Genomic DNA, 24841 nt, shown 5'->3' on the forward strand with positions numbered 1-24841 from the left:
GGCGCAGAGTGCGAGTACCAGAGTTATTAGTTAGTTAGTTTGTTTATTCTTCTTTAATGTCGATGAACATTTGAAGACTTTGTAATTGAACCAATTTGTTTATTTGGACATGTCGGATTTGTCTATTTGAATTATTAAATTAGTTGTGGATTTATTGGAATTTTTGTTAATCATAAGCCTTGCATGATCTTTAGGGCACTGCTCTAGGGCTCATGCGGCCGGTCGCGTACCGGACCCGGGTGTTGGGTTCGGGGCGTGACAAAAATAAAAATAAAATAACGAAATAAAACAACAATGTCAAATCATCCTATGCAAATGGATCTAGGAATTGGGGCATGATAAGTTTTTTGCCCCTGATGACTGGTGTAATAGTAAAGATACATGTTAAACATGTATTTTTTTTTGTAAAATTTATATACTATGCTTGCACACTATACTGAAATATTAGCACACTACGGTTTCGAACTTTAAATGGAACTAATTTCCAATCCAGATCATTGGGCTATTTGCACCTTTCTTTTATTTAGAAGTGTTATGTTTAAATGATGTCAAGATGTTTTAAGACTTATAAAAAACTTACAAATTATTATGACATATGGATTGTGGCTTGTTCAATGGTCATACCGTTATACTTAATGACTAGAATTTCTATGTTTAATGATGCATTCTCTAGCATGTGGATCTAGGTAATCGTAACATGGTTCCTTTCTCTCACAAAAACATTACATGTATGAATTATAGTCGCTGAGTTTTATTTGAGTAAATACAATGTTTATATTGTAAGACTTGACTCAACATGCTAGAAATTTTATACATACATCTAAATTCTAACCCAAATCTTGATTTAATTTCTAGGAAAGAAGAGTTAACAATAGATTATTTGATAAAATTAAATTAACATATAAGAATCTTATGATGTTTTGAATGGAAATTATATTTTTTCAGGGAAAGGAGAGTCTAGCTGGAACCTAAGGCTACAAATGGGTCAGATTAACTAGTGACCCGACTCGGCCCGACACGCTTAGACTCAATCCGATTCAATTTAAAGAACCTGTGGGGCAGGTCATGTTCTAAAATTGGACCCATTCTATTTTTGGGGTCGGGTCTGAGTTTACTAAATTCTGATCCGACCTGACCCATTTGATTTTTGTGACAATTTTGGGCTTTTTATTCTATGACCTGACCCTTTTAATTTTTCTTACAATTTTGGATAATTTTTCTTGTTACTTTCAAAAAATGCAAGCTACTGGGGGCTAAGCATACTCAAAGTTCTATGGTCTTTGGTATGTTCTCTCTCTCACCATGTGTGCATACTTTATTTTTATAGATATTGTGAAAGATGTCGACTCTTTTTCTTCCAATTCTTCCGAGACTATGTAGATATTGGTGTCATTTTTTTTTTTTTTTTTGCTAAAAGAAAGGGCAGGGGAGGAAGGGACAAGCCCATCCCCGCGTAGCAGCCCCCACTGGGCCCCCGCCCTGCCAGGAGAATGTTCGATGCGGGCAGAAATGGCCGTGTGTTAGGCACCCTGACCGGTTTTACTCATACCCTCCCCACCCGTGGGCCCGGCTCAGCTACTCCTCTGAGCTCTGGCTCGAGTCCCACGTGTGATTACGTCACACCCGGCACCACCCCGGCTACCAACGGTTCAAGAGCGGTCCTACACCACAAGTCCAAGCAGTGGCCAAAGTAGTGAGCTCCGGTCCACAATTTAATCGTTGCCGCAGCGATTCGAACTTGGGACCTTGTGGTTAGAATTGCTGCCCAGTACCACTAGGCTACCACCTTGGTGGCTATTGGTGTCATTGGTGTCATGTTTGAGGAAGAGAACAAGTTCAACAACAATGATCAAGAGCTTAGTTTTTGCAAATTAATTAGGAGAATCCATTCCAAGAGCAGCCAGTCTGGAATGACATTTCAAATAGTGTGAGCAATTTTCAAAATATCATTAACATTCGCATCCCGAGCATTGGCATCCTTTAGGCCTTTGTTTCTTAAAATTTCTATAAGTGATGGATATCATGAATCACTGTGTTTGGATTACTATTATTTATAATATACCCAAAATTTTATTTCTAGTAGCCAAAGAGAAACATTTGGTTGGGACACAAGGAATTTGTGCAAATATTGAAAATTATTTTAACCGTAAAGTTAAACAATGCCTGAACTTGGTGTTGGTAAACAGTTTGCTGAGTCAGAGTATATCTGAGCACTGTATTGCAAAATAATTTTGCAATCCATTTGAAAGTTTCCTCTAGTCTTACCATCCAAGCACCACAAGATAGAGAATCCCATGGTTGACTCTAATTCACTGACTTGTTCGTTTAGATTTTGGTGGGATTCGGATTTGTTAATTGTACATGAATATTTATAACGCGCTGTGTATAAATACTGAAATCTGCTTCGTATTTATTTTGTAAAGTTGAATAGAGTCCGAACCCGAACCCGTATTTTTTGGGTTAGGACCGGATTATACATGAACCCGATCTGACCGAATGATCTGTTAAGTCAAAAATTATAATCTGAACTCGATCCGAGACGATCCGATCTCCTATTAGGTTGGATCTGAATCTAAAATTATGATCTGAATAAGGAACCGGGTTGAGTAAGGGTCACCTGTTACCTGTTCACAAGCATATTAGCCACGTGCAAAATGAGGTCTACATGTTGGAGCTCGGATCGTCTTGATTCTCTGCTCCCATACACCTTTCATTCAAATCACTCACGGTCCATCTATCTCACTAACCGCGCATGGACGGTGATGCGTGATACCAACTAGAGCCATCGGATCTGCTACTCCGAGCAAAACAATCGGTCCAGAATTCCCCACGAATCAAAAACGCGCCACGTAACCAGACCAGCAACTCAATTCCCCCACGCACGGCTACGGCGGCTGGCGCCACGCGTCGTCCGAAAGCCGCGCCCATCGCCGCACATTTGTTCTCGGAGGGCAGCGAACCCCGCGCGGGTACACCCCAAGAATTCTGGACCTATGGTCGCTATCATAAAAATATTCAATCCAGCGGTACGATATTCTCCGGGCGGCAACGCACTCCTCAGCGCCCGCAAAAGCGCGGAGCCTGAAGCGGCTCCACCGGTGGGCCCCACTCCACTAAAACGAGGACACGTCTCTCCCTCCCCCGGGCCCCTTCCTTTTGGTCCTCGGAGACGGGAGAGTCGGTGGCCAAAGGTGGAAGCCAATTGACGGCGTCAAACAGATAAAAAAGCCGACCGCCTCCTTGCGTCGGAGTACTCCATTGGTATCGGATTTAGGGGGAGTTAGGGTTGGATCTCTGGTGGTGTCTTGAACCGGAGGAGGAGATCCCCCCGGGAAGTGGGATTTTTTTTTTGATTAATTGGTGGAGCAGTCCTTTTCGAGGCGACCGGAATTTGGCTGACTCGAGTTTCTCTTTATTCTGGATTTCTGGTGCGCATATTCCTTTTTTGGCCTTTTGTTTTATTTTAACGATTGAAGAGTTTGATTTTACTTTTTCGAATATCTGTTTGATCCTTCTTTTTGCCTGAATTATTCTGTTGGAATGATAGAAGATTATGTCGATTTGATTCGGAACTGGTTGTTGTTATCGACTCTTTTTCGTCCTTCTTTAACTCGATTTTTTTTTGACTCTTGGAACGATGATCTTACGTTAAAGTTCCTGATTTTCTTGAATTTATTATTGTTGTTAATATTTTATGATTTAATTCCGAAGTTATCACCATGTTTTCTACGTTATCTTCTTTGTTTTGACGGCTTTGCATCCTTTTCTCTGATCGTATCCTGGCTTTTGCTGCGCAAGGTGGAATTTTTCCTTGCTTGTTGGGACATAAAATAATTGGGATGATGAGGTGAAGTTTCCAAATACCTGATATTTGTACATTTCTTACCTTTTTTTGTTGGGTATTTTTTTGTAGGCTAGCTGCCGATCGAAGTCGCATAACAGTACTTTGCTGTTGGCGAAGATGAGAGCATTAGCTTGCTCTCGTCGACAAGTGCGGTGTTTATCTCGGCTTCATGGAGGAGCGCTTTCGTTGAATGGTTTGGGAAAAAATGAGAAAAGTTTTAATATTGGGTGATCCGGTGGCAAGTTCTTCAATCAAGCCTTCTCGCGATCAAGGAATCAGTAGATATCTGAACCAGACTTTGGTCCTCTGGAGGGCTCTGTCCACCCCCTGCAGCAAATGAAGCAACCAGAGGTTTTCTTTTAAAAAACTCATCTGTGTGGTTGTAAAAATTGCCTTCACTGTTTTGCGAATCCTGTTTTAAATTTTGGACTCATTAGTGGGATCCATTAGTTTTTGACATTGTCATTTTTGTTGGCGTTGATGTTATCTGCTGCAGATGTTGGAAGAGCTGGTCCTTTGCTTGAGTATGAAAGGAGAATTGCATCGGGGGAGCTAGTGGATGGTGACAATTGCCAGGTATTAAATATGAAGTTTAACTTAAGCTTTTCATATCTTTTTGGTTATTTACGCTCCTGTTCATGCTCCATTCCTAGGTGGGCACCCTTAGAGTACTGCAAAGACTTTATGAACAACTCATTGAGCATGAAGATAGCTGCCAGCTGGATAAATACAAAGCATCTGAGAAAAATGGGAGGTAATTGATACATACAGGATAGCTTATTAGTATTTCTAGAGTACGGCCCAGGCTTGCAGATGTATTCATTGCCTGACTTATAGGTTTTGCATTTTCCATCCGTCGTTCATTATCTGTATTCACTGTTTAATAGAATTGTTTTGCAGGAGTGGGTGGTTATGGTCGCGTCTCATTCCCCAATCTTCATATTCACCAGTCAAAGGGCTCTACCTTTATGGAGGAGTAGGCACTGGAAAGACGATGCTTATGGATTTGTTTTATGATCGATTGTAAGTATAAACTGAGATCCATGTTAGAAATTTCGGGATAACTTACATGTCTTAGTCTTCTGAATAATGAAGCTTTAGATCGGTCTTTTAGGATCATAGTAGATAATGAAATTATTGTTGTTATTTTTTTTTTTCTCAGTGACGTAGGCATCATGAAGTAGTTGGTGATATCAAAGATCTCCTGTAGTTCATTGGCAATGTTCACCAATAATTTGCCTCTAGTATGTACCTGGAATATTTAGAAAAACCACATCCTGTAAGTCTTTTACATTTTAAGTATCGCATGTACTCTTATTATTATGATTTCTTGGTTTTGAGGCCTTTGTTTGTATAATGGCAGGTTTGTATTGTAACATGAAGGCATGATAAAATAGTGAGTTTCTTGTAACAAAGTGCTGATTCAAAATATCTGCATGCTCTGAGGTTAAGGATAGTTTGATTGCATAGAAAAACCTGTGCTTCATGAACCAAGAGAAATCACATCCATCAGAGTTTTTTTTCTTTCATTTGTTGAGTACTCAGATTTTTCCTTAAATTGGTTAGTAAGCTGAACAATAGTGAGTTCAATTTAATGATCGTTTATTTGGTGTCCTGCATTCCTTGTCCATCTTGCCATTCATGTGCATGCTTCAACATATCCATGTGATCGTTACCCATGATTGAAAGAGTAGATGCTATAATGCTAGCAGAAAGCTAAGAAACCCTCCAGATGTATGGTTGTGAGATATGCGGCTTTTGATTTAACTCTGAAACATATCTTACAGATCGCACTCTGTAAAGTTCCAACCATATATACATTTAGTCTAGTCCTTTAAGTATCTGTATTTTCTTTCTCGTTTGTCTTTTATGCTAGGAATCCCGGCTTGGCACCACAGAATCTCAGTTGCCATGTAAATTGTAAGATACCAATAGCAATAATTGATTATTTTCTTGAGACACTATTCTCAGTTCTCTTTGCTTCTTCCTAGTTTAGTTTGCTTAAAATTAGTTTGTTCTTGGGGCAGGCCATGTAACTGGAGGAAGAAAAGAATACACTTTCACGATTTTATGTTGAGTGTGCATAGTCGCCTGCAGGTACCTTTGGCTTTATGCTACCCTGTTTAGTTGAATGCTTTCACTGCTTATTAGTTTTCTGTAATGTACTTCTTGTACATTCCGCAGATGCATAAAGGGGTAGCAGATCCACTTGAAGTTGTTGCAGGAGAGATATCTGACGAGTCAATTCTATTATGCCTTGATGAATTCATGGTATGTTAGAAATACTTGGGTAGGTCCTTATTTCTGTGCACCCTGTATGATTTTGGCACTTTGCATGTTGCTTTTGTGCTCTAATGACTGTGACATGTAATTATAGGTTGACTGATGTTGCTGATGCTTTGATACTGAATCGTCTTTTTCGACATTTGTTCAGCAAAGGCGTTGTAGGTATCTGGCCTTTCAATTTTTCAAATTTGGCAGTTTTCCTTCTCTTACAGTTAGTACATTTTTCAATGTACTGCCTAAGATATGCATTGACCTTGTCTTCTTGTTCTTCTCTATTTTCTTTGTGGGGCATCCTGTATTTTTTAGGTTCTTGTCTCCACTTCAAATCGCGCTCCTGATCAGCTTTATGAAGGTGGTTTACAGAGGGATCTATTCTTGCCCTTCATTGAAACCTTGAAGGTGCGATATTTGGATCTATCCTTTTCTTATTATATTGTCTACCATCTGTTTATTGCAGATCTGCTGATGAATCTGGTGTAACTGCTGATGCAGGAAAGGTGTGTGGTGCATGAGATTGGCTCTTCAATAGACTATAGAAAATTGGGTTTGGTATATTTACATCTTTTTTTCCATTTTATATCCGTGGCATGCTTGTACTGCATTTTAACACTTCCAATATACCTTTGGCCAACAAGTTTTATTATCCTGATGTAGGCTGAGCAGGGCTTTTATTTCGTTGGAAAGGAGTACTCTGAACTTCTTAAACAGAAGTTCTATCAGTTGATTGGACAAGAAATACCTGGTCCACGAGTTGTGGAAGTTGTCATGGGAAGACAATTGCAGGTCTTTTCCTTAAAGTCATAAAGAGTATAGTCTTCCTATTTCATATGGAGGACAAAGACAATAAATTTGAGCTTTTTCTTTTCAGGTCCCACTGGGAGCTAACGGATGTGCATATTTTCCTTTTGAAGATCTTGTGACAGGCCTTTGGGTGCAGCTGACTACTTTGGATTGTTTAGTGAGTTGTCTCAATCCATTTTGCACATAAATCTGAGAAATCATATTTCTTTAAAAGCCATGACTTGTTTCTTTAAGTTAACATGATCTGCCATTTGCTCCATATGCAGAAAAAATTTCATACACTGGCATTGAAGGAGTGCCAAAGTTTGGGCTCCATAACAGGAACTGCAGCTTATCGGTTTGTCACCTTAGTTGATGTGCGTCTTAGTATTCCTTTGAAGTTTGATGATTGTGCATTACAAAGCTACTCTTCTACATGCTGAATCTAGAACATGTTCTTAAATCTCTCTCTCTCTCTTAATTATCAACAAATTTCTTTCTATTTTCATACAAAATGATCTCTGTGTGTACAAATAGATGACCTATCCCAAGGAGTTGAGGCTTGATGAGTTGACTTATCCATTGAACTCATTGTATTCAAATCCCCTGGACTTGTTTGATTGTTCTGTCCAATGGATCAAGTGCTATTCAATCAAACTTGTAATATTTTAATCTCTAGAGCTTCTCTATTGTTCTGCCCGATGGATGAATTCATACATTGTGATTACGAAACCGTATGGGCGACCTTGTATCTAATGTATTTACAAAAATAGAATGTTGCATTTAGTTTCATGCTTATGAGAAATAAATCTCTTCTGTTTAAAATAGTTTCTATATATTCTATAATAAATGTTAAATTCTTTTTTGTGAAAGTCTGTAAATAAAAACAAAGAAAAAACTAGACTGTTCTTCTGAAAAAAACTTCTCAATATATGTTGATCTTTTCTTTTCTGGCAAGAAATGTTTAACCAGTGATGGGTTTCTTTTTTGGATCGGAGACTAACTGAGATTATTGATTTCTGATTTAATTCAATTATTTCTCTTCCCTTAAAAACATTAGATGCACATAATCTTCTTTTCATTAAACTCGCATATTCCTTTTTGAGCATGGCAGGATTACTAATGTTTGACTGAATTCTATATGTGAAAATAACTTTGTGAGCCAGTTAGAAATGGTTACTGCAGCATATATTATCCTAATCAAATAAAATCTGAAGGTATCAAAAGGAGTGTAAAAATTACTGGCATCTAATTCCAACATTTGTCCATGGTCTTTATTCTGTCATTTTGGTTCTTTCTGGACAATTTCACTCAAATAGACCATGCAAGCAACCTTTCTCTCATAACATTTAATTCTCTCATGAAACATTCTGTCATTATTCTTGTGGTTAGCAAGCTTTATGATTCTACATATGATAAATCTTTAATGGCATATTGCTGGATTTGAACCAGCACAATTGAGTCGTTTCTAGATTCAATGGTAGTGTCTAATGGTGTGAAAGAGTGTTATTCTGGAATGTAGGTATATGAAAGAAAAAAATGAAGGCTGAAAAGTCTTACAAACTCCTATTTCAGTTGTACATTATGCTAGAGACTCCTTATGGGAAGAGAATAAGAAACAGTCATATATGCATATATAAACAGAGAAGCTCTATCAGGATATTAAAGAGTAAGAATTTGTAGATTTTATTTGACACATTTATATTTGTGTGTTCTTTCTCATGGAACTAGAGGAGTTGAGCTAGCTTTTTTAATGATAATTGGGATTTTGGCTGGGGATTTCTCCGTAGAGAAATGTTTTCCTCCATTTTTGCTATCAAGGGATGCAATGCATCTATGCCAGCATTTCTTTTGAAATAAAGGAGTCTCTGACAACAATCTGATAGGTGGAGAAGCCTAGTTTGGTTACTAGTTGCATAAGAAAATTCCTTTGTACATTGTGATTTGCTTCTCGCGTTTCCTTTCACGTAATTAGTTTATTTGTATTTCTTTTGGGAACTCATGTCAAATTTTGAATTGAAAGCATAAATACGCAGCATCGTAGTATTAAATCTATAATTAGGAATTTAGGATGCTGTTGTAACAATACATACTAGAGTTTGTTATCTTTGTTTGGTTCTAGTGTTGAAGACAAACATCGTCTTTGATGTGGAGGCTATGCCTTTATGGCTAGGGAAACCTCATGCACCAAATGATGAGAGTGAAGGATTATTGGTTCAAAAATTCTATCATGTGCTGGCACACAATGCTAAAGGTCACCTAATAGATATTAGGCATGTTGCATTTGAAGGCAAGTAGATGGCAGCATTCAATGTTTGCTGTACCACCCTGAACCACCTGGTCTATGGCGTACCATATTATACTGGAATGAAACTGGTACAAATTACTAAAAGTTGGTACATTTTCCGTACGAACCCTTACCGATTCATACTAAGGCATATCAAAGCGCACCACTAATGTATCAAGGTGAACCGGGGTGCATACCAACCCGTACCACCCCGTACCGCCCGACTTTAGGTGGTATAGTGATAAAAGTGAGAAAAATACCTCGAGAAATGTCTCAACATTGGGTGGCATGCGATACCGACCAACCTGTACCATACCAAACTGGTGACATGCCAGTATGGTACTCGGTACCGAGATTGCTGACCTTGGCAACATTTATAATAGTGTAATTGAGAATGTTAGGAAAATGTGGTGAAGCTCCATAAGTTGTTTGGAATTGATATATGCCTAGTTATTTGACTAGAGAAATCTAGGCATATAATCTAATTAAGATGGAAGAAGCAATTTTGCTTAGTGTTGCTGGAAATTGGACCCCGGGGGCCGCCGTGAAGCCGGGGAAGGAGGAGCTCCGCTGCTGCAGGGGGCGGACGGCGGTGCGCCGGCTGCTGCGTCCTCCGCTGCGGGGGGGGTGTGCAAGTCCTGCAAGGAAAACCGGTGGCCCGGGCTCCCCGGCGCCGGCCCTCCGATGCCTAAGTCAAGAGGGGGCAAGTCTGTGGAGAGAGCAGGGAAGAGAGTATATGGAGAAGACAGCAAGAACATTTGGATAAGATAAAGAAGACGAAGAGGATGATGTCCTCAATTGTGTCCTGTGCTTCCCGCGGGTTCAGTCCCGGGGATCTGTTTCCCGTTTTTGTTTCCTCTTGTTTTTTGGTCCCCCCTCCCTTTTCCCCCCAGGTTTCCTTTTTATAGGAGGAATTTTTGTTACCTTAGGAGGTGACAGGAGGGTTTGTCCTGTTTTGTAATAATTGGGCACGATTTGGCCCATTAATGGCGTAATGGAGAACGGGACCGGATCAGACCGGAATCAGGGAGTTGTCACGGTCGATCGGACCTGTTGGAGTGGTTGAACCGCCGGCTGTGGTGGGCCTGGGGTCCGGGATGGTAAGTGCATTTTATACCGAATGAACCGGCGGTCAGGGAGAGCCATACGTTCTGATGGTTCAGTGATCCGGAGATCGTCTTGGGCCGTGTTCATTAAATGACTGAGTGCATCGGAGACTTGAGAGAGTCTCGTGCATTAATGGCAGGTCGTGCCGAATACCTGCGAAGATCTTATGCCTTGATGGCTTGGAGATAGTGGCAGGTTATAGTGGAGTTGTCAGGTCCCTTAGAGGGTTAGGTGGAAATTGGATATTTGGCTAAGGCATGGCTCGGCCTGCTGTGCTCGGCCTTCTGGTCTCGGCCTTCTGGTCTCGGCTCTCTGGTCTCGGCCTTCTGGTCTCGGCTCTCTGGTCTCGGCTCTCTGGTCTCGGCCTTCTGGTCTCGGCTCTCTGGCCTCGGCCTTCTGGTCTCGGCTCTCTGGTCTCGGCTCTCTGGTCTATGAGCTCGAGAGCGGAAGAGCTCGATCACTTAGGATGAGCTCGAGAGCGGAAGAGCCCGATCACTTAGGATGAGCTCGAGAGCGGAAGAGCCCAATCACTTAGGATGAGCTCGAGCTTGCTGATGGATTTGGGTGCTATGATTACATTTGTGGGGTGGTCCATTTTTCCACCAACACTTAGGTAGAGATTGTTAGGAAGGATAATTACTATTGATTTCTTCTAAATCTTCATATGAGATACAAATCCTAGTTCTATTGGTTAGAACTTAGAAGGATACCGGAAGATCCATTCATGTCTCAATATCCAACCGACTAGATCTGAATTATGGTCTCTATCATTTTGTCTTGAGCCATCAATGATGCCTTCCTGCATCAGGAGGCTCTTCATCTTTAGCTCCAACATCTCCTGATCATGTTTTCAGGCATGGCCCCATTGTCGAGTCCATCTTTTGGCAAGATTTCAATCATTGGATCCTGCCAACCTTTCAAATGAGAAACCTAGGTTCACCTCAAATGAACTCAAGCCTCGTCTTTCATGAGGAGAAGGTTGCCAAACTGCTAGATTAAGCCTTGGGTGGTATTGCTATTTCCAATTTCTAGTATATATTGTTATTTTGATAATGAAGTTATGGGAGGCTGATTTTTCCTTTGTTACTTAAACAACTATATTAGTTCTTCTTGGGTTTTAACTGGTAGGTTAGATAACAAATATACGTGCAAACCATGAGGGTATGAGATTATGTTTGATTTTACAAATAAAAAGACTGCAACTTTAACCTACATATTCTGCATCTTCAATTTTTTTTCTCTTTTTACTTATGTGCATGCCATGTAGGCCTGAGTGAAATATATCATTTTCACCATTTTTGTAACATTCTTGAAATATTACCAATATGGTAGTCTCAGTTGCTGCTGAAATCCCTAGTGTCTTGTCTTGAGCAATTAGATTGAACCGAGGTTCACTATAGAAGAAGTGTGATATTCAGCTAGACAAGATTGCTTGTTTTTCAGCAGGTCATCGGTAATAAAGACCTTTGCATGCAATGTTTTGCTACGGCAACAACTTCAATATGATTTTCCTGTCCCTTTTCACAGGTGATGTATGAGAACAGGGCCAGATTGTTATGTACAGCGGAGGCATCTCCAATTGAATTATTTGAAAGAATTGTGACTGCGGCTAATGCCCAAAAGATATCTCCTAGATCTTCTTCGATGTCGCAGAAAGGGGATGACCTTGATCTTTGTGTGGACAATGAACTAGGATTTGCAAAGGACCGCACAATTAGTAGGTATGGCATCCATCTTATATATTTGACTAGACAGTCCTACTGAAGAAAAGTGAGGAAAGGTAATCTTTAATTTTGGATGCAAAGATTCGGTGATCAGCTCCGGCACTTTGCATTTGCTGACATAATTGAAAAAAAATGCAACTGTTCTAAAGCAAGTAGCAAATGCCTCAAGGAGCTGCTCATTTTCATTCCATTCCCTTTTATATTCTTTCAGGTTTTATGATGCACTTCAGACTTTTCAAAAGGAAAAAAATTGTAATTGGCATTGTACTTTTTTTTTGGAATCCTAATTTTCCATTGCTATTGTTGTTTTGCAGATTAACAGAGATGAACAGCAAGGAGTATTTGGAACAGCATGATGCCAACTTGCAGGAGAAGGCCCCTGAGGATGTACATGAGAAGGGTGATTGCCTTGCAAGCATGATAATTTGTTTTTTAACTTATTATTTATAATGTTCCATAATATGAGCCCATGCCAGTCAATTCAGAAGAATGTTTACTTCACAATGCACCATTAAGCTTCAAGTTTAGCAGAGGTCTAATCTGCATACTATGCAAAATCTTTTTCTTAAGGGATGATTATATTATCTGATTACGCCATTAGTTTGAAATAAAGCAAGCATTTACTACCATAATACATACAAATTGTTGGAAAAGCTTCCATTTTTTAAGCTTGCATCACCCTGTGCCATTAATCCTTCCACAAGCCAGCCTTTGTAAAGTAAGCAAATGAATTTAAGGCCCCTCTTTGTTAAACTTTTAAGTTCAGCAGAGTTCAGTTTAGAAATTTTGATCTCTCATCGTTCAGCAGCAGTAAAACGCTTGATTTACCTCTTCTAGTTTTGTTGCAAGCAATTCAAGATACTCCAACTGTGATAAAAGGCATGGGGATATGGTAGGAGATCCTACTTTCTGAAATTTTAATGATCTTCCCAATTCATACTATGCGAGAGCTGAGAATTAAGGGATGGAAGATGCTATATCCCTGCATAATTGCAACCCTTCCTGGGTTGATTCTGCAAGAGGTTCGGTACGAACAAAGAAATTTCGAACAAAAGATCAGAAATTAAGGTGTTAGCATAACATTATACACAATTTCAAAAGAGTCCAACCATTTGCTGTATGAGTGGCAGCTTGACTGCACCTTGTGGCTGAAGGCTGGATAACCATTAGCAGTCTAAGAAAGTCTGTGATTTGGAGTTGAGGCCACTCAGGATGGAGGTAAACCCTATAAGCCCCCCACCAAATGTAAATATCAAACGTTCAATCATTGAGACATGGCAATATGATCAGGAGTAGCCCCCACCAAATGGAGACAACATCATTCCCATTTGCAAGCATATGGGGTCTTTTTCATCAAAATGGCTCTGAAAGGGATCTTAAGAAAGTTGGAGTGTTATTTATCAAAAAGAAAGTTTGGGGTGGCTGTGCCCGCACAGAGACAGGACTGATATAGTTTGCATGCTCAGAATCTATTCTTGCAAGAGATGATTTGGAAGCTGACACAAAACCTTATTATACAAAGGATTAGAATTAGCATTTCAACATGAACCACTATGGCATTTAAAGTCTTTAGTTTCATTTTTAAATGGAAAATGCTTTGAGGCCAAAACCTAGTAGTAAGAAAAATCTTGAAGGTCACATACAAAAAGAGATTTACTCGTTACACTGAAACCGATTGTGTATTGTATCGACAAGCAGTATGGCACCAATTCTTTTTTGGCACATGATGCCCTGGTTGTCAAGGGTTTTTTTCTTGGTACTAGGTTTGGGCTCCATAGCGCTGCACATGTTAAACCGCTTATGCAGCTTAGGAACCCCTCTAATATGGAGGCTTAGCTTGTACTGAGCTCTCCATTCATCATATGAATGTATGTATTAATAATATCATTAATACAATTCTTTATTTTAGATAATGAAGAGGATACTTATAACTATTTTAATTTATTATATATTTTATTTATTATTTATCTAAAATAGAGGTTCAGTTTGTGCAATGCTCTTCATTCGCCTATAGATACCAATATCAATACCAATATTAATACATACGATTATCATTAAAATTCATTGCTTAATATGCAACAAATATTAATGATACTTGCTGAGTAATTGATTGATCCCCTACTTGGTTTTGATGTGCCAAAATATTTTGAGTGCATTCCTTGTTGGATTAACAATTTTAAACAAGTATCTTCAGGGTAATAATGCTACAACTTCAAAAGAATATCTTAGAAATGGTTCATGGATCTTAGACTCAAGTTTTGGAACCATTTAAGCATTTTCTAGAGCTCGAGTCGACTCCCAGGAAGTACGAGTTGACTCCGGCACGAGCATGGCATACTGGCACACCCTCGAGCTGTCTCCACAAAGCGCGAGTCGACTCTCTCAGACAGACAGAAAGAGGTATTTCGGGTCGTAAAGCACGAGTTGACTCGAGTCAAGCACGAGCCGTCTCTCATCTTTCGGATGAAGCATGAGACGACTCCCGGCTGTTACGAGACGACTCTCTCAGACAGACAGAAAGTGTATTTCGAGTCGCAAAGCGCGAGTCGTCTCGAGTCAAGCGCGAGTCGTCTCCTATCCTTCGGACGAAGCGCGAGTCGCCTCCTAACTAGTACGAGATGCCTCTCTTAGACAAAGGCAGAGCACTCTTTTTCGGCAGACCAAGACGCGAGATGACTCCCGAACTGCGTGAGCCGACTCCAACGAGAATCGACCGATAACCTGTCAGAGGGATTCCGAGCCACAGTCGAGACGTCTCCCACTTTAGTCGAGCCGACTTCTGGACGGGCGAGATGACTCCAGCTTCAACGGACACTTTGTCAGAAGTGCCAGGCGCAACAAAACGGCTACTCTTTTGTGTCTAATGGCTAGTTTTTCAAAATGGAGATATAAGAAGACTCGTTCTGAGTGAAACAATAACAAGAACGAAAAATCCAAATAAACAAGATCAAGCAAATCATTTGAAACAAGAGCTCAAAGAACATTCAAAAGAAAAATCGGAAGAAAGCAACTCTTCATCGAGAATCCATCCTTTCTCCGCACCAGAGCCGAAATAGAAAGATCCTTCATTGCTGTTTGACTTGGGAAAGGATCCAGAAGAAAAGAAACAGCGTCTCGATCGGCTAAAATCATCTAAGAAGCTTCTTTTCCCTGTTTTCAATAAAATTATTTTATCTTCTTTTTTAGAAGCTTGTATTCATACATTTATTTTATATTTGGGTGCTTGATTCAATCAAGGGATTGAATTAAGAGGTCTAAGGTTGTAGTTGGTGATCTTTTGTAAAAACCAACCGGGTTGTTTGTGAGCCCGAGTAAAACAAACGAGGTAGTTCATTGTGAGCCGGTAAAACAACAAGTTTGGTTGTGAGCTTATAAAACAACTTGCTATAATTCTAGGATTACAGTGAAAATCTCAAGTGAAACTTGGAAAGTGGACGTAGGAGTAAGGTTAGCTCCGAACCACTATAAATCTTGTGTCTTTATGCCGTGCCTTCCATTGTCTCACTGTTTTCATTCCTTAAACATTCCAGACTTACTCTTTAGATTAATTATGAGTTAAAATTCCACATATTTAATTAACACCCAATTTACCCCCCTCCCTCTCTTGGGCTGCTTGCTTGGCAACAAGTGATATTAACATGCCCAACGATCATTAAAGTTTATGGCTTAATATGTAACAGAAATTTGGTCATAAAAGTATTTTATTTATTAGAATTTGTTATATTATCATATTATATTCCAAAAATAGTTGACAAAGGAGGAAAAAATTAGTGACACCGGTATTAATAACGTTAGTTTATGAAAGTATCTAGCCGATGCAAAGTTCTCTGTTCAATATTTGGGCATCAGAGTTAAAGACACCGATATTAATTATAAGAGTTTATGTTCACCGATTATTTAAGTTTATTACTTAATATGCAATAAAAATTTGGCTATTGAAATTTTTTATTTATTGAACTAGACTTAGCTATACTCGAATGGATCTATACTCAAATCTAGTTAGATCTAGATTGCACAATGAGAGTCCTACAACAATGATATGAGCCGTTAGATGTGATCTATAATTTCTAAACTATTTATGCACCAAGAATTATATGATTTAGAAACCTATAATTAAGGAGTCAAAAAATTGGCCGGTTTAAATGATATTAAAAAATATATTTTTTTATCATTAGATGCATGAAATAGGAGTCTCCAAATCATATGAATTTTAATATATAAGCAATTTAAAGATAATAGATCATATTTAATGACTCAGATCATCAATATGGATCTTCATTATTCAATCTAGATCTCATCAAATTTGAGCAAAAATCAAGTTAAGTGTAGCCAAAATAAAGGAAACGTGACACCTTGAAGAAACGCATGAGATTTCCTCGCATAGGATTCATTAACGCAAAAAATCACTTCAACTATGCAAGTGTAAACGAAATAATCCCGCCTGGTGCTCAAACAGCCCGTATACGGGAGCACCCGATCGACCGTCCATTTTATCTCCAGCGATGATCGAGCACGCATATTAGCACAGGTCAGCGGATTGGGGGCCTCCGCTTGCGCGCTAGTGGGCTTCGTCCCTTCATAGCCGTTGCGAGTTAAGCTTTAGCAGGCGCGGCGGTCGTCTTGATCCACAGAGAAATGCTTTCTCTCTGACCACCGCCATTGCCGAAGGATCTCCTCGTCAGCGCCCTCCTCGAATTCTTCTTCCCTTCCCTCCTCCTTTCTCTCTCATTCCATTCGATTCTCTACGTTCTTCCCCCGCGTCGCCTATCCCCGGCCGCGCCGTCTCTTGCCTCTCGCTCGCTTTCTTTCTTGGGGTGCGTAAAACCCTAACCCTCTGGGTTCTTCATTAGAACAAATGTTTCGGATTTTAGCCGCTTGAACATGAGTATGAGATGTGTTGGGGGAGCGCAGTTCCCCCCCCCCCCCGGGCCCATGAGAACTCTGCTGTTGAAGGACCGACAACGGCCGACCTCGGGCGGCGAAGCTCGGTGCCCGACCTCGGACGGCCGATCTCGGCGCCCAACCTCGGAACATCCGACCCGGAGAGCTCCCGATCTCGGAAGTCCGCCCTCACCGCCCACCTACCACAGGTACACCCTTTTGAAGACCGGTCAGGGGCCATACCCTGCCACCGCCCCCAGCATTTAATGTGCATGATCTCTGCAAACTCCCGACTCACTCAACAATTAATATGTGTCTCCGGCTCACTCAACAATCAATGCGCATGACTCCTGTTATCTACGGATCCTCAATCCTCCACGGCAAGACGGCTCGGCAGTGTCCAGTCAGCCATGACAACTCTCTGATCCCGGTCTCACTTCCGACGCCGAAGCATTAATTCACCTGAGTACGCATCAACTTGAGCGACATGCTGAGTCGTACGGCGACCTCACCCCATCACATCACAGGTAATCCGACTCCCCTATAAAGAGGAATCCCTCCTTCTCAAGGAGGAGGTTGGACTCAGAAAAAGGGCAGCAGAACGCTCTTCTGCTCTTCTCCTCTTCTTCTCTCCCAAATTTAAGCCTCCTCTAACTTAAGCATCGGAGGGCCGGCGCCGGAAACCCCGGCCACCGGCTTCTTGCAGATCCCCAGCCCACGGAGGACGCCGCTCGCCGTCAGGTCGCCGCCCGCCGGAATCCACCGAAGCTCCTCCTCCTCAGCCGACGGCCGCCTCCGGGTCCAATTTCCAGCAACAGTTGGCGCTAGAGGAAGGGCCCGAGTCGCGGTCATGAAGTTGAGAAGTAAGGGAGCCTCCAATGCTTTCTGGCGTCCCCCGCATAGTCCTGGACACTCTGTCCAGAATTCGCCTTCTCCGGCTGATCCGGCCCCCCAAATTCAGCCGGAATAGTTCAACGCTCTAGTACAACAGGTCCAGGCTTTGGCCGCTGCCGTCCAAGGCCTGCGGCGCGAGGAAGCCCCACCTACGCTCGCCCCACAGGCCCCAGGCCCCATCGGTGTTTCCTCCGAACGGCCCAGTTCTCCAAGGCCAGAACCTTCACGGCTCTTCCAGGGCCAACAACGAAGAGCGTGTGTCTCCCCGGAGAGAGTTGCCGGGGGGATCTTTAGACAGAAGACCCCAGCTCTCCGAAGCTGAGTCGGCCCCGGACCGCCGCGAACCGGAGCAAACTACGGTGACGATTCCCCGGGCTGGGGAGCTCGACAAGAAAGTCGAGAACCTGGAGCACCAGATTGAAGCGCTCCGCAGCAAGAAGGCAAGACAGGAGGGGAATTTTGAATTTACCACCAAGTCCCCCTTCTCCAGCCAAATCGAGGACGAGCCGGTCCCCACGAGGTTCAAGATGCCTCAAGTGGAGCCTTACAGTGGAATTACCGACCCCCTCGACCATTTGGAGAGCTACCGAGCTCTCATGGCACTGCAAGGTTCTTCGGAGGCCGTGCTCTGCAAGGCCTTCCCAGCGACCCTCCGAGGGACAGCTCGGCTCTGGTTTTCCGGGCTGAAGCCAGGCACGGTATCCTCTTTTGAGCAGCTCGGCAGGCAGTTCGCCACCAACTTTGCTGCCAGCCGACGACAACGGCGGACATCGGACTCCCTCCTAGATATCAAGCAGAAGGAGGGGGAATCTCTCAAGGAATATCTTGACCGTTTTACCACCGCCATATGGGAAGTTCGCGAGCTCGACCAGTCAATAGCCATGTCGGCACTAAAGACTGAGGCTCGCTCCTACAGATTCCTCTTCTCTATCGAGAAGAGCTTCTCTGCCGACTTCACCGAGATGCTGGCCCGAGCCCGGAAGTATGCTAAGGCCGAAGAGGCTATTGCATCCAGGTGGGGTGCAACTGAACCAGCTTCAAAGAAGCAGAAAAAGCGCCGCGAGGAGTGCGGCCGCCAAAGAAGCCGATCTCCCCGCCGAGAGAAGAACCTCCCCCAACTGAGAAGCCCGCCTCGACAGCGGGGACAGCCTCGACAGAGGACCCCGCCTCAGCCAAGGTCCCTACCGCGACCTCGGACGTACCCGGGGAGGTACGAGAACTACACTCGTATCAACGCACCCCGGGCCGAGATTCTGATGGAGATTGAAGGTCGGGACTTTTTCCGACCTCCACCTCCTATGCGGGATACAGGAATTCCCCGCAATCCCAAGAAGTATTGTCGCTTCCACCGAGACCACGGGCACGACACAGAAGACTATTTTCGGCTCCGAGACGAGATTGAGGCGCTCATCCGCCGTGGAGTACTCAATCGGTTCGTGAGGAACCAGCGTGAGGAAAGAAGACCGGCGGAAAACGCCACACCGCCTGAAAATCCAAATGGCAACAGGCCTATTGCCGGCACCATCAACGTAATTGGAGGAACCTCGGCTGGAGACTCAGCCTAAGGAGGAATCCCCCCAAAGCGCCCGCGCACTTCTGAAGCCATCTCGTTCTCGGACGAGGATTTGGAAGGGGTTGAGACCCCTCACGATGATGCTGTGGTTATCTCCAAGATTGTAAATAAATTTGATGTAAAACGTGTCTTGGTTGACAATGGAAGCTCGGCTAATGTTTTGTACTACCACGCTTACCAAAAAATGGGGTCAACAGAAAGTCAGCTTCGGAAGGTTAACGCCCCGCTTGTCGGATTCACCGGGGACTCGGTCCCGGTTGAGGGCGAGGTCAGCTTTCTTGTTACGGTCGGCCTCGCCCCTCGAGAAAGTACTGTGAGGACGGACTTTCTTGTGGTCCGCCTACCCTCAGCCTACAACGCTATTCTTGGACGACCAGGGCTGAATGCTCTCCGAGCCGTGGTCTCGACCTGCCACCTGCTCATGCGATTCCCCACCAGCCGGGGGGTAGGCGAAGTCCGCGGGAACCAATTGATGGCCAAACAATGCTACATGGCGACCCGCAAGGCAAAGCAACCAACTGAAGCGTCGAGTCGGCAAGAGCTATCAGCCGAGACATCAACTCAGACAGCGGGCCGCACGCTGCCATAGAAACCTTGGACGCAAGGGATGACCTCTGGAAGAAGCAAGTAGAGCCCGGTGAGCTTCTTGATCAAATTCATTACAAGAAAATTGCCTAGAGCTAACCGTGTAGATCGGCTCCGGCCTAAGCCCCTGCGAAAGGAGACGCCTGACCGAATTCCTTCGGGACAACATTGACGTCTTCGCCTGGTCGCCTGCTGACATGCCGGGAATCGACCCAGAGGTCATAAACCATCACTCCAGGTGAAGCCGACCTGCAGGCCCGTAAAACAAAAGAAACGGGCTCTGCCCCGGAACGGCAGCTAGCGGCAGCCGAAGAAGTCGACAAGCTCCTTGAGGCCGGCTTCATCCGGGAGGTCTTCTACCCAGATTGGCTTGCCAACGTGGTCCTCGTAAAGAAAGCCAACCGGAAAATGGCGCATGTGTGTGGACTATACCGACCTGAACAAGGCCTACCCGAAGGATAGTTTCCCTCTCCCCAGCATCGACCAACTCGTCGACTCCACCTCTGGGCACCAGCTGCTAACCTTCATGGACGCCTTCTCAGGATACAATCAAATCCGAATGGCGCGTGAGGACGAGGAGAAGACGGCCTTCATCACCGACAAGGGCACCTACTGTTACAAAGTAATGCCACTCGGGCTGAAGAATGCAGGAGCCACGTACCAAAGGCTGGTCAGCCAAGTCTTGGAGATCAGATCGCAGAAACATGGAAGTCTACGTGGACGACATGCTGGTGAAGAGCCGAATCGCGGAGCACCATATAGCTGATCTCAATGAAACATTCTCCAAACTCAGAAAATACCAAATGAAGCTAAACCCGGCGAAGTGCACCTTCGGAGTCACCTCGGGTAAATTTCTGGGCTTCATAGTGACCCAGCGTGGAGTTGAAGCCAACCCTGAGAAGATCCGCGCATTGGCAAGAGATGACACTTTCAAGGACGGTTAAGGAGTCCAGCGGCTCACTGGGCGGGTCGCTGCTTTGGGAGATTTGTCTCCAGGTCGGCCGAGCGATGCCTTCCATTCTTCAAGATCCTGAAGCGGCCGAAAAACTTCTTGTGGGTCGGAGGAATGCCAGCGGGCCTTTGAAGAGCTCAGATGCCTCTTGGCCTCCCCCCCGCTGCTCACCAAACCCCGGCAGGGCGAGGTCCTTTACTTGTATTTGGCCGTCTCCCCGGTCGCAGTGAGCTCGGTCCTGGTCCGGGAAGAGAACAAGCTCCAGAAGCCAGTCCTACTATACCAGCCGGATCCTCAGGGACCCTGAGACTCGATATTCAAAGCTTGAGAAGACGATCTTTTGCCCTGATCACTTCAGCTCGGAGACTCCCGGCCCTATTTTCAAGCACATACCATAGCCATATAACCGACCAGCCTATGAAGCAAATACTGCAAAAGTCGGATCGGCCGGAAGGATTGCCAAGTGGGCGGTTGAGCTCGGGGAGTTCGACCTTGAATATCGGCCCAGGCCAGCCATTAAAGCTCAAGCACTTGCCGATTTCATCGTGGAATGCACCCTGCCAGACGACCCCGAGCTGCCACTCACACCCGCGGGAGAGGTCCCGAGGCTGCCATGGGTCCTACATGCGGACGGTTCCTCGACCTCTGGGGTAGCGGACGGTTACTCCTCAAGGGTGGAGCACTACGATCCCGACTCCAACTCTTCTCGGCTCAGGAATAACTTGGACCTCGTCGAAGAGACGCGAGAGATCGCCCGAGTCCGTATGGCACGGTACCAGCAGAAAACAGCCCAGTACTACAACTCCAGAGTCAAGCCCAAGCTCTTTAAGGTGGGGGACCTTGTCCTCAGAAGAGCCGAAGCTTCTCAGCCCACCGAGCAAGAAAAGCTTGCCCCAAACTGGGAAGGACCGTACCAAATCGCCCAGGTGCAACGACCCGGGGCGTACAAGCTAAAATCTCTTGAAGGAACCTCTATCCCGCGAAGCTGGAATTCCGAGAATCTACGGATGTATTATCAATAAAACCCAAGGGGTTCCGGGCAATCAGGAACATGGATCCTGTCTCCTCTTTACAATAATTTACTTCCACACGATGACCATGATTACGATTGCTCTAATATTGGATCGTTTGTGGTCCCCAGATACCCCGCCTAAGGTCGGGATGCCCCGTGTGTCGACCGTAGAGTCTCAAACTCCCTCGACCTCGGAAAGCGCCACCAGGTCGACGACGAGCCCAAGCTCCTTCGGCCCCATATTCAGTCCCTCGACTAATGTCGGGATGCCCCGAGGGTCGACCGTAGAGTCCCAAACTTTCTCGACCTCGAAAAGCGTCGCAGGTCGACAGAGCGTTCCCAGACCCCTCGACCTGGCGCACGATCCCTCGACTAAGGTCGGGATGCCCGAGGGTCGACCGTAGAGTCCCAAACTCCCTCGACCTCGGGAAGCGTCGCGGTCGACAGAGCGTTTCCAGACCCCTCGACCTGGCGAACGATCCCTCGACTAAGTTCGGGATGCCCCGAGGGTCGACCGTAGAGTCCCAAACTCCCTCGACCTCGGGAAGCGTCACGGATCGAGAGTGCGGTCCCTGACCCTCCGACCTCGTGGATGATCCCTCAACTGAGTTTGAGATGCCCCGAGGGTCGACCGTAGAGATCCAAACTCCCTCGACCTCGGGAAGCGGCGCCAGGTTGATAGCAAACCCAAGCTCTCCCGACCTCGGGAAGTATTGCCAGGCTGACGAAGAGCTCGCGCCCCCTCGTTTCGAGGAGATCGGGGACAGCGCTTTGACGGTCCCCCGGACATTCAACAGCAACAACGGAGCGACGCTAGCGATAGCTTTCGACAACGGCAGCCCCCTCTGGTTCAATTGGTATTCCCAAGATAGACCCCAAGCTAAAGGACGGCTTCGAAGGCTCCACTACGGAGCGCACAATTCTGCGGAGGCGAGAGGTACATCCCACTCGACACCCGTCTTACTATATTGATCTACCTATGTATTGCCAATAAAATTCCGATCGAGATCAGGCCTTCATCCCGGCCAAGGCCGGATCGCCCCTACGAGTCAATCCAAAATCGAGGTCCCACCGACCTCATGCACGCTTCCTTTACCGACGACCCCCATGACAACTCATGTAAACTTCTTCGAGTGAGGGCCCGATTCGGCCCCCATACGCAGAGACTCCAATGTCGACCTATGAAGATGACCTCGACCGCGGACGTACTGATCGAGCTCAAGAAGGCCGAGGTATTCTCTACAGGTTCCGACCCCGCTCGCCAGAACCTCGGCAGAGTCCGAGGGCAATAACTATGAAAGCCCTGGCAACGATTTGATTATTGGCTCATGCTCCCCTTCAGGGGACAGCACTAACTTTCTTATAGACCTACGCTCCAAAAGCCGAGCTCCAAAGCTTGGCTAAATACCCCGATAGCGACCTATGCAAGTCTAGCGCGGCCCCTCTCAGAGGCCCGAGGCCCGAGCCCGGTGCCTCAAAAATCCAAGAACCAAACATGGCGACCTCTGCGATCTTCAAGTCCGAGCTACAGGACTTAGTGAAGTTTCTTAGAGTCTAAGCTCGGAGCTCCCCCTAGTTAGCGTAATCGGAACTCGGAAAAGCAGAACATAGCCAAGAACATGTCTCTATCAAGCAGCCCGAAGGCTAGGATGCAAAGTCGAGGGTTGGTAAAACAATAAGTTAAAGTACCGCCTCGCTTACAACTAAAGAAGATAAAAGGAAAAGTAAGCGCGGAATGGCGAAAAAAAAAATCTTTTCATTAATAAAGTGCCAAGAGGCTAAGTCAAAGTTGGAGGTCGACCGTTCAAAAATTTGAAGGCCGACTTCGTTTACAATAAAAGAAGATATAAATCTGTTGCCCAGAGATGGTCACCCAAAGGGGGGTGAATTGGGTGTTTTAAACTTTTTGTCTAATTAAAAAAAAAAAACACAAGTGTATATGCTAAAGTGAAGATAAAGCTATAAGCACAGTCAATCGCAAACACGAAGATTTATAGTGGTTCGGAGCTTCCACTGCTCCTACATCCACTCCCCAAATACCTTTGGGAATTTCACTATAATCCGCGATTACAGTCGGTAGTTTTGCGAGTTCACTACCCAACTCGTTGTTTTACACCGGGCTAACAACGAACCCTACAATCCCCCAATTTCACCTAGGCTTGGGACGCCTTTCCCTTGTTCCAAGTCCCTTGACTGGAACAAGCACAATAATGAAATGTTTTACAAAGATTTAAAAGCTCTTAATGAAGCAAATATAACAATGAGAAATAAAACCCGGAAGAACCCTTTTGCCGTTGGAAGCGTGGGTAATGGTGGCTCTTCCGATGTGGATCGCGTTGGCTTGAATGTGAGCTTTGAATGCCGAGTGGGAGTGAGTAGTTGAGCACGAAATCAGATGGGAAAGCTTGAAAGCACTTGATTTCTTCTCTTGAAAGCACTAACTCCCTTGAACCTCTTTCTTCTTTCTTCTCTCTTGAATGATCTTGTGTTGGTTGGTGAGAAGTTGTTGGAAGGCACTTAAAAGCTCCCTTTTATAGCCCAAAAAGCAATAGATCCGTTAGACACAAAAATATGACCGTTTGAAATTCAAATTTACCTGCAAAAGTGTGTCAGTCGCGTTCCAGGCGCTCCGGAGACGTCTCCGCTTCGACGCGAGACGTCTCGGCTGTATAAAATTTCTTGACGTTGTTTGGAGTCGACTCGGCGCTTTACGGGGACGTCTCTGAAGAAGAACGACTTGAATGCTTGTTTTTCTGTTTTTGAGAGAGTCGGCTCGGCACTTTACGGGGACGTCTCGGGATGTTTGTGCTTTTGCATGGGGACGACTCCGCGACGTCGGGGACGACTCCGTAGTTTATCAATGAAAAACACGTCCTCTGGAATCCCCTGAGAGAGTCGACTCCGCGCTCTCTGGGG

At 44.5% G+C, this 24841-nt stretch overlaps 1 protein-coding gene across 1 annotated transcript; it reads left to right on the forward strand.

Annotated features, from left to right (window-relative positions):
- Window positions 1–4134: 4134 nt before the first annotated feature.
- LOC103719523 (AFG1-like ATPase) lies at window positions 4135–12670 on the forward strand (the record flags this gene model as incomplete). The annotated part of the gene is given in 15 exon segments (XM_039128465.1): window positions 4135–4195; window positions 4341–4420; window positions 4498–4598; window positions 4745–4867; window positions 5872–5941; window positions 6029–6116; window positions 6224–6288; window positions 6437–6529; window positions 6623–6679; window positions 6785–6913; window positions 6999–7041; window positions 7044–7087; window positions 7198–7287; window positions 11832–12025; window positions 12343–12670. Coding segments are annotated over 15 exon segments (1374 nt in total), but the record flags the coding sequence as incomplete, so codon positions are not given.
- Between the last annotated feature and the right edge of the window lie 12171 nt (window positions 12671–24841).

Source organism: Phoenix dactylifera, chromosome 7 (assembly GCF_009389715.1).
Source record: "Phoenix dactylifera cultivar Barhee BC4 chromosome 7, palm_55x_up_171113_PBpolish2nd_filt_p, whole genome shotgun sequence".
Classification (NCBI taxonomy): Eukaryota; Viridiplantae; Streptophyta; class Magnoliopsida; order Arecales; family Arecaceae; genus Phoenix; species Phoenix dactylifera.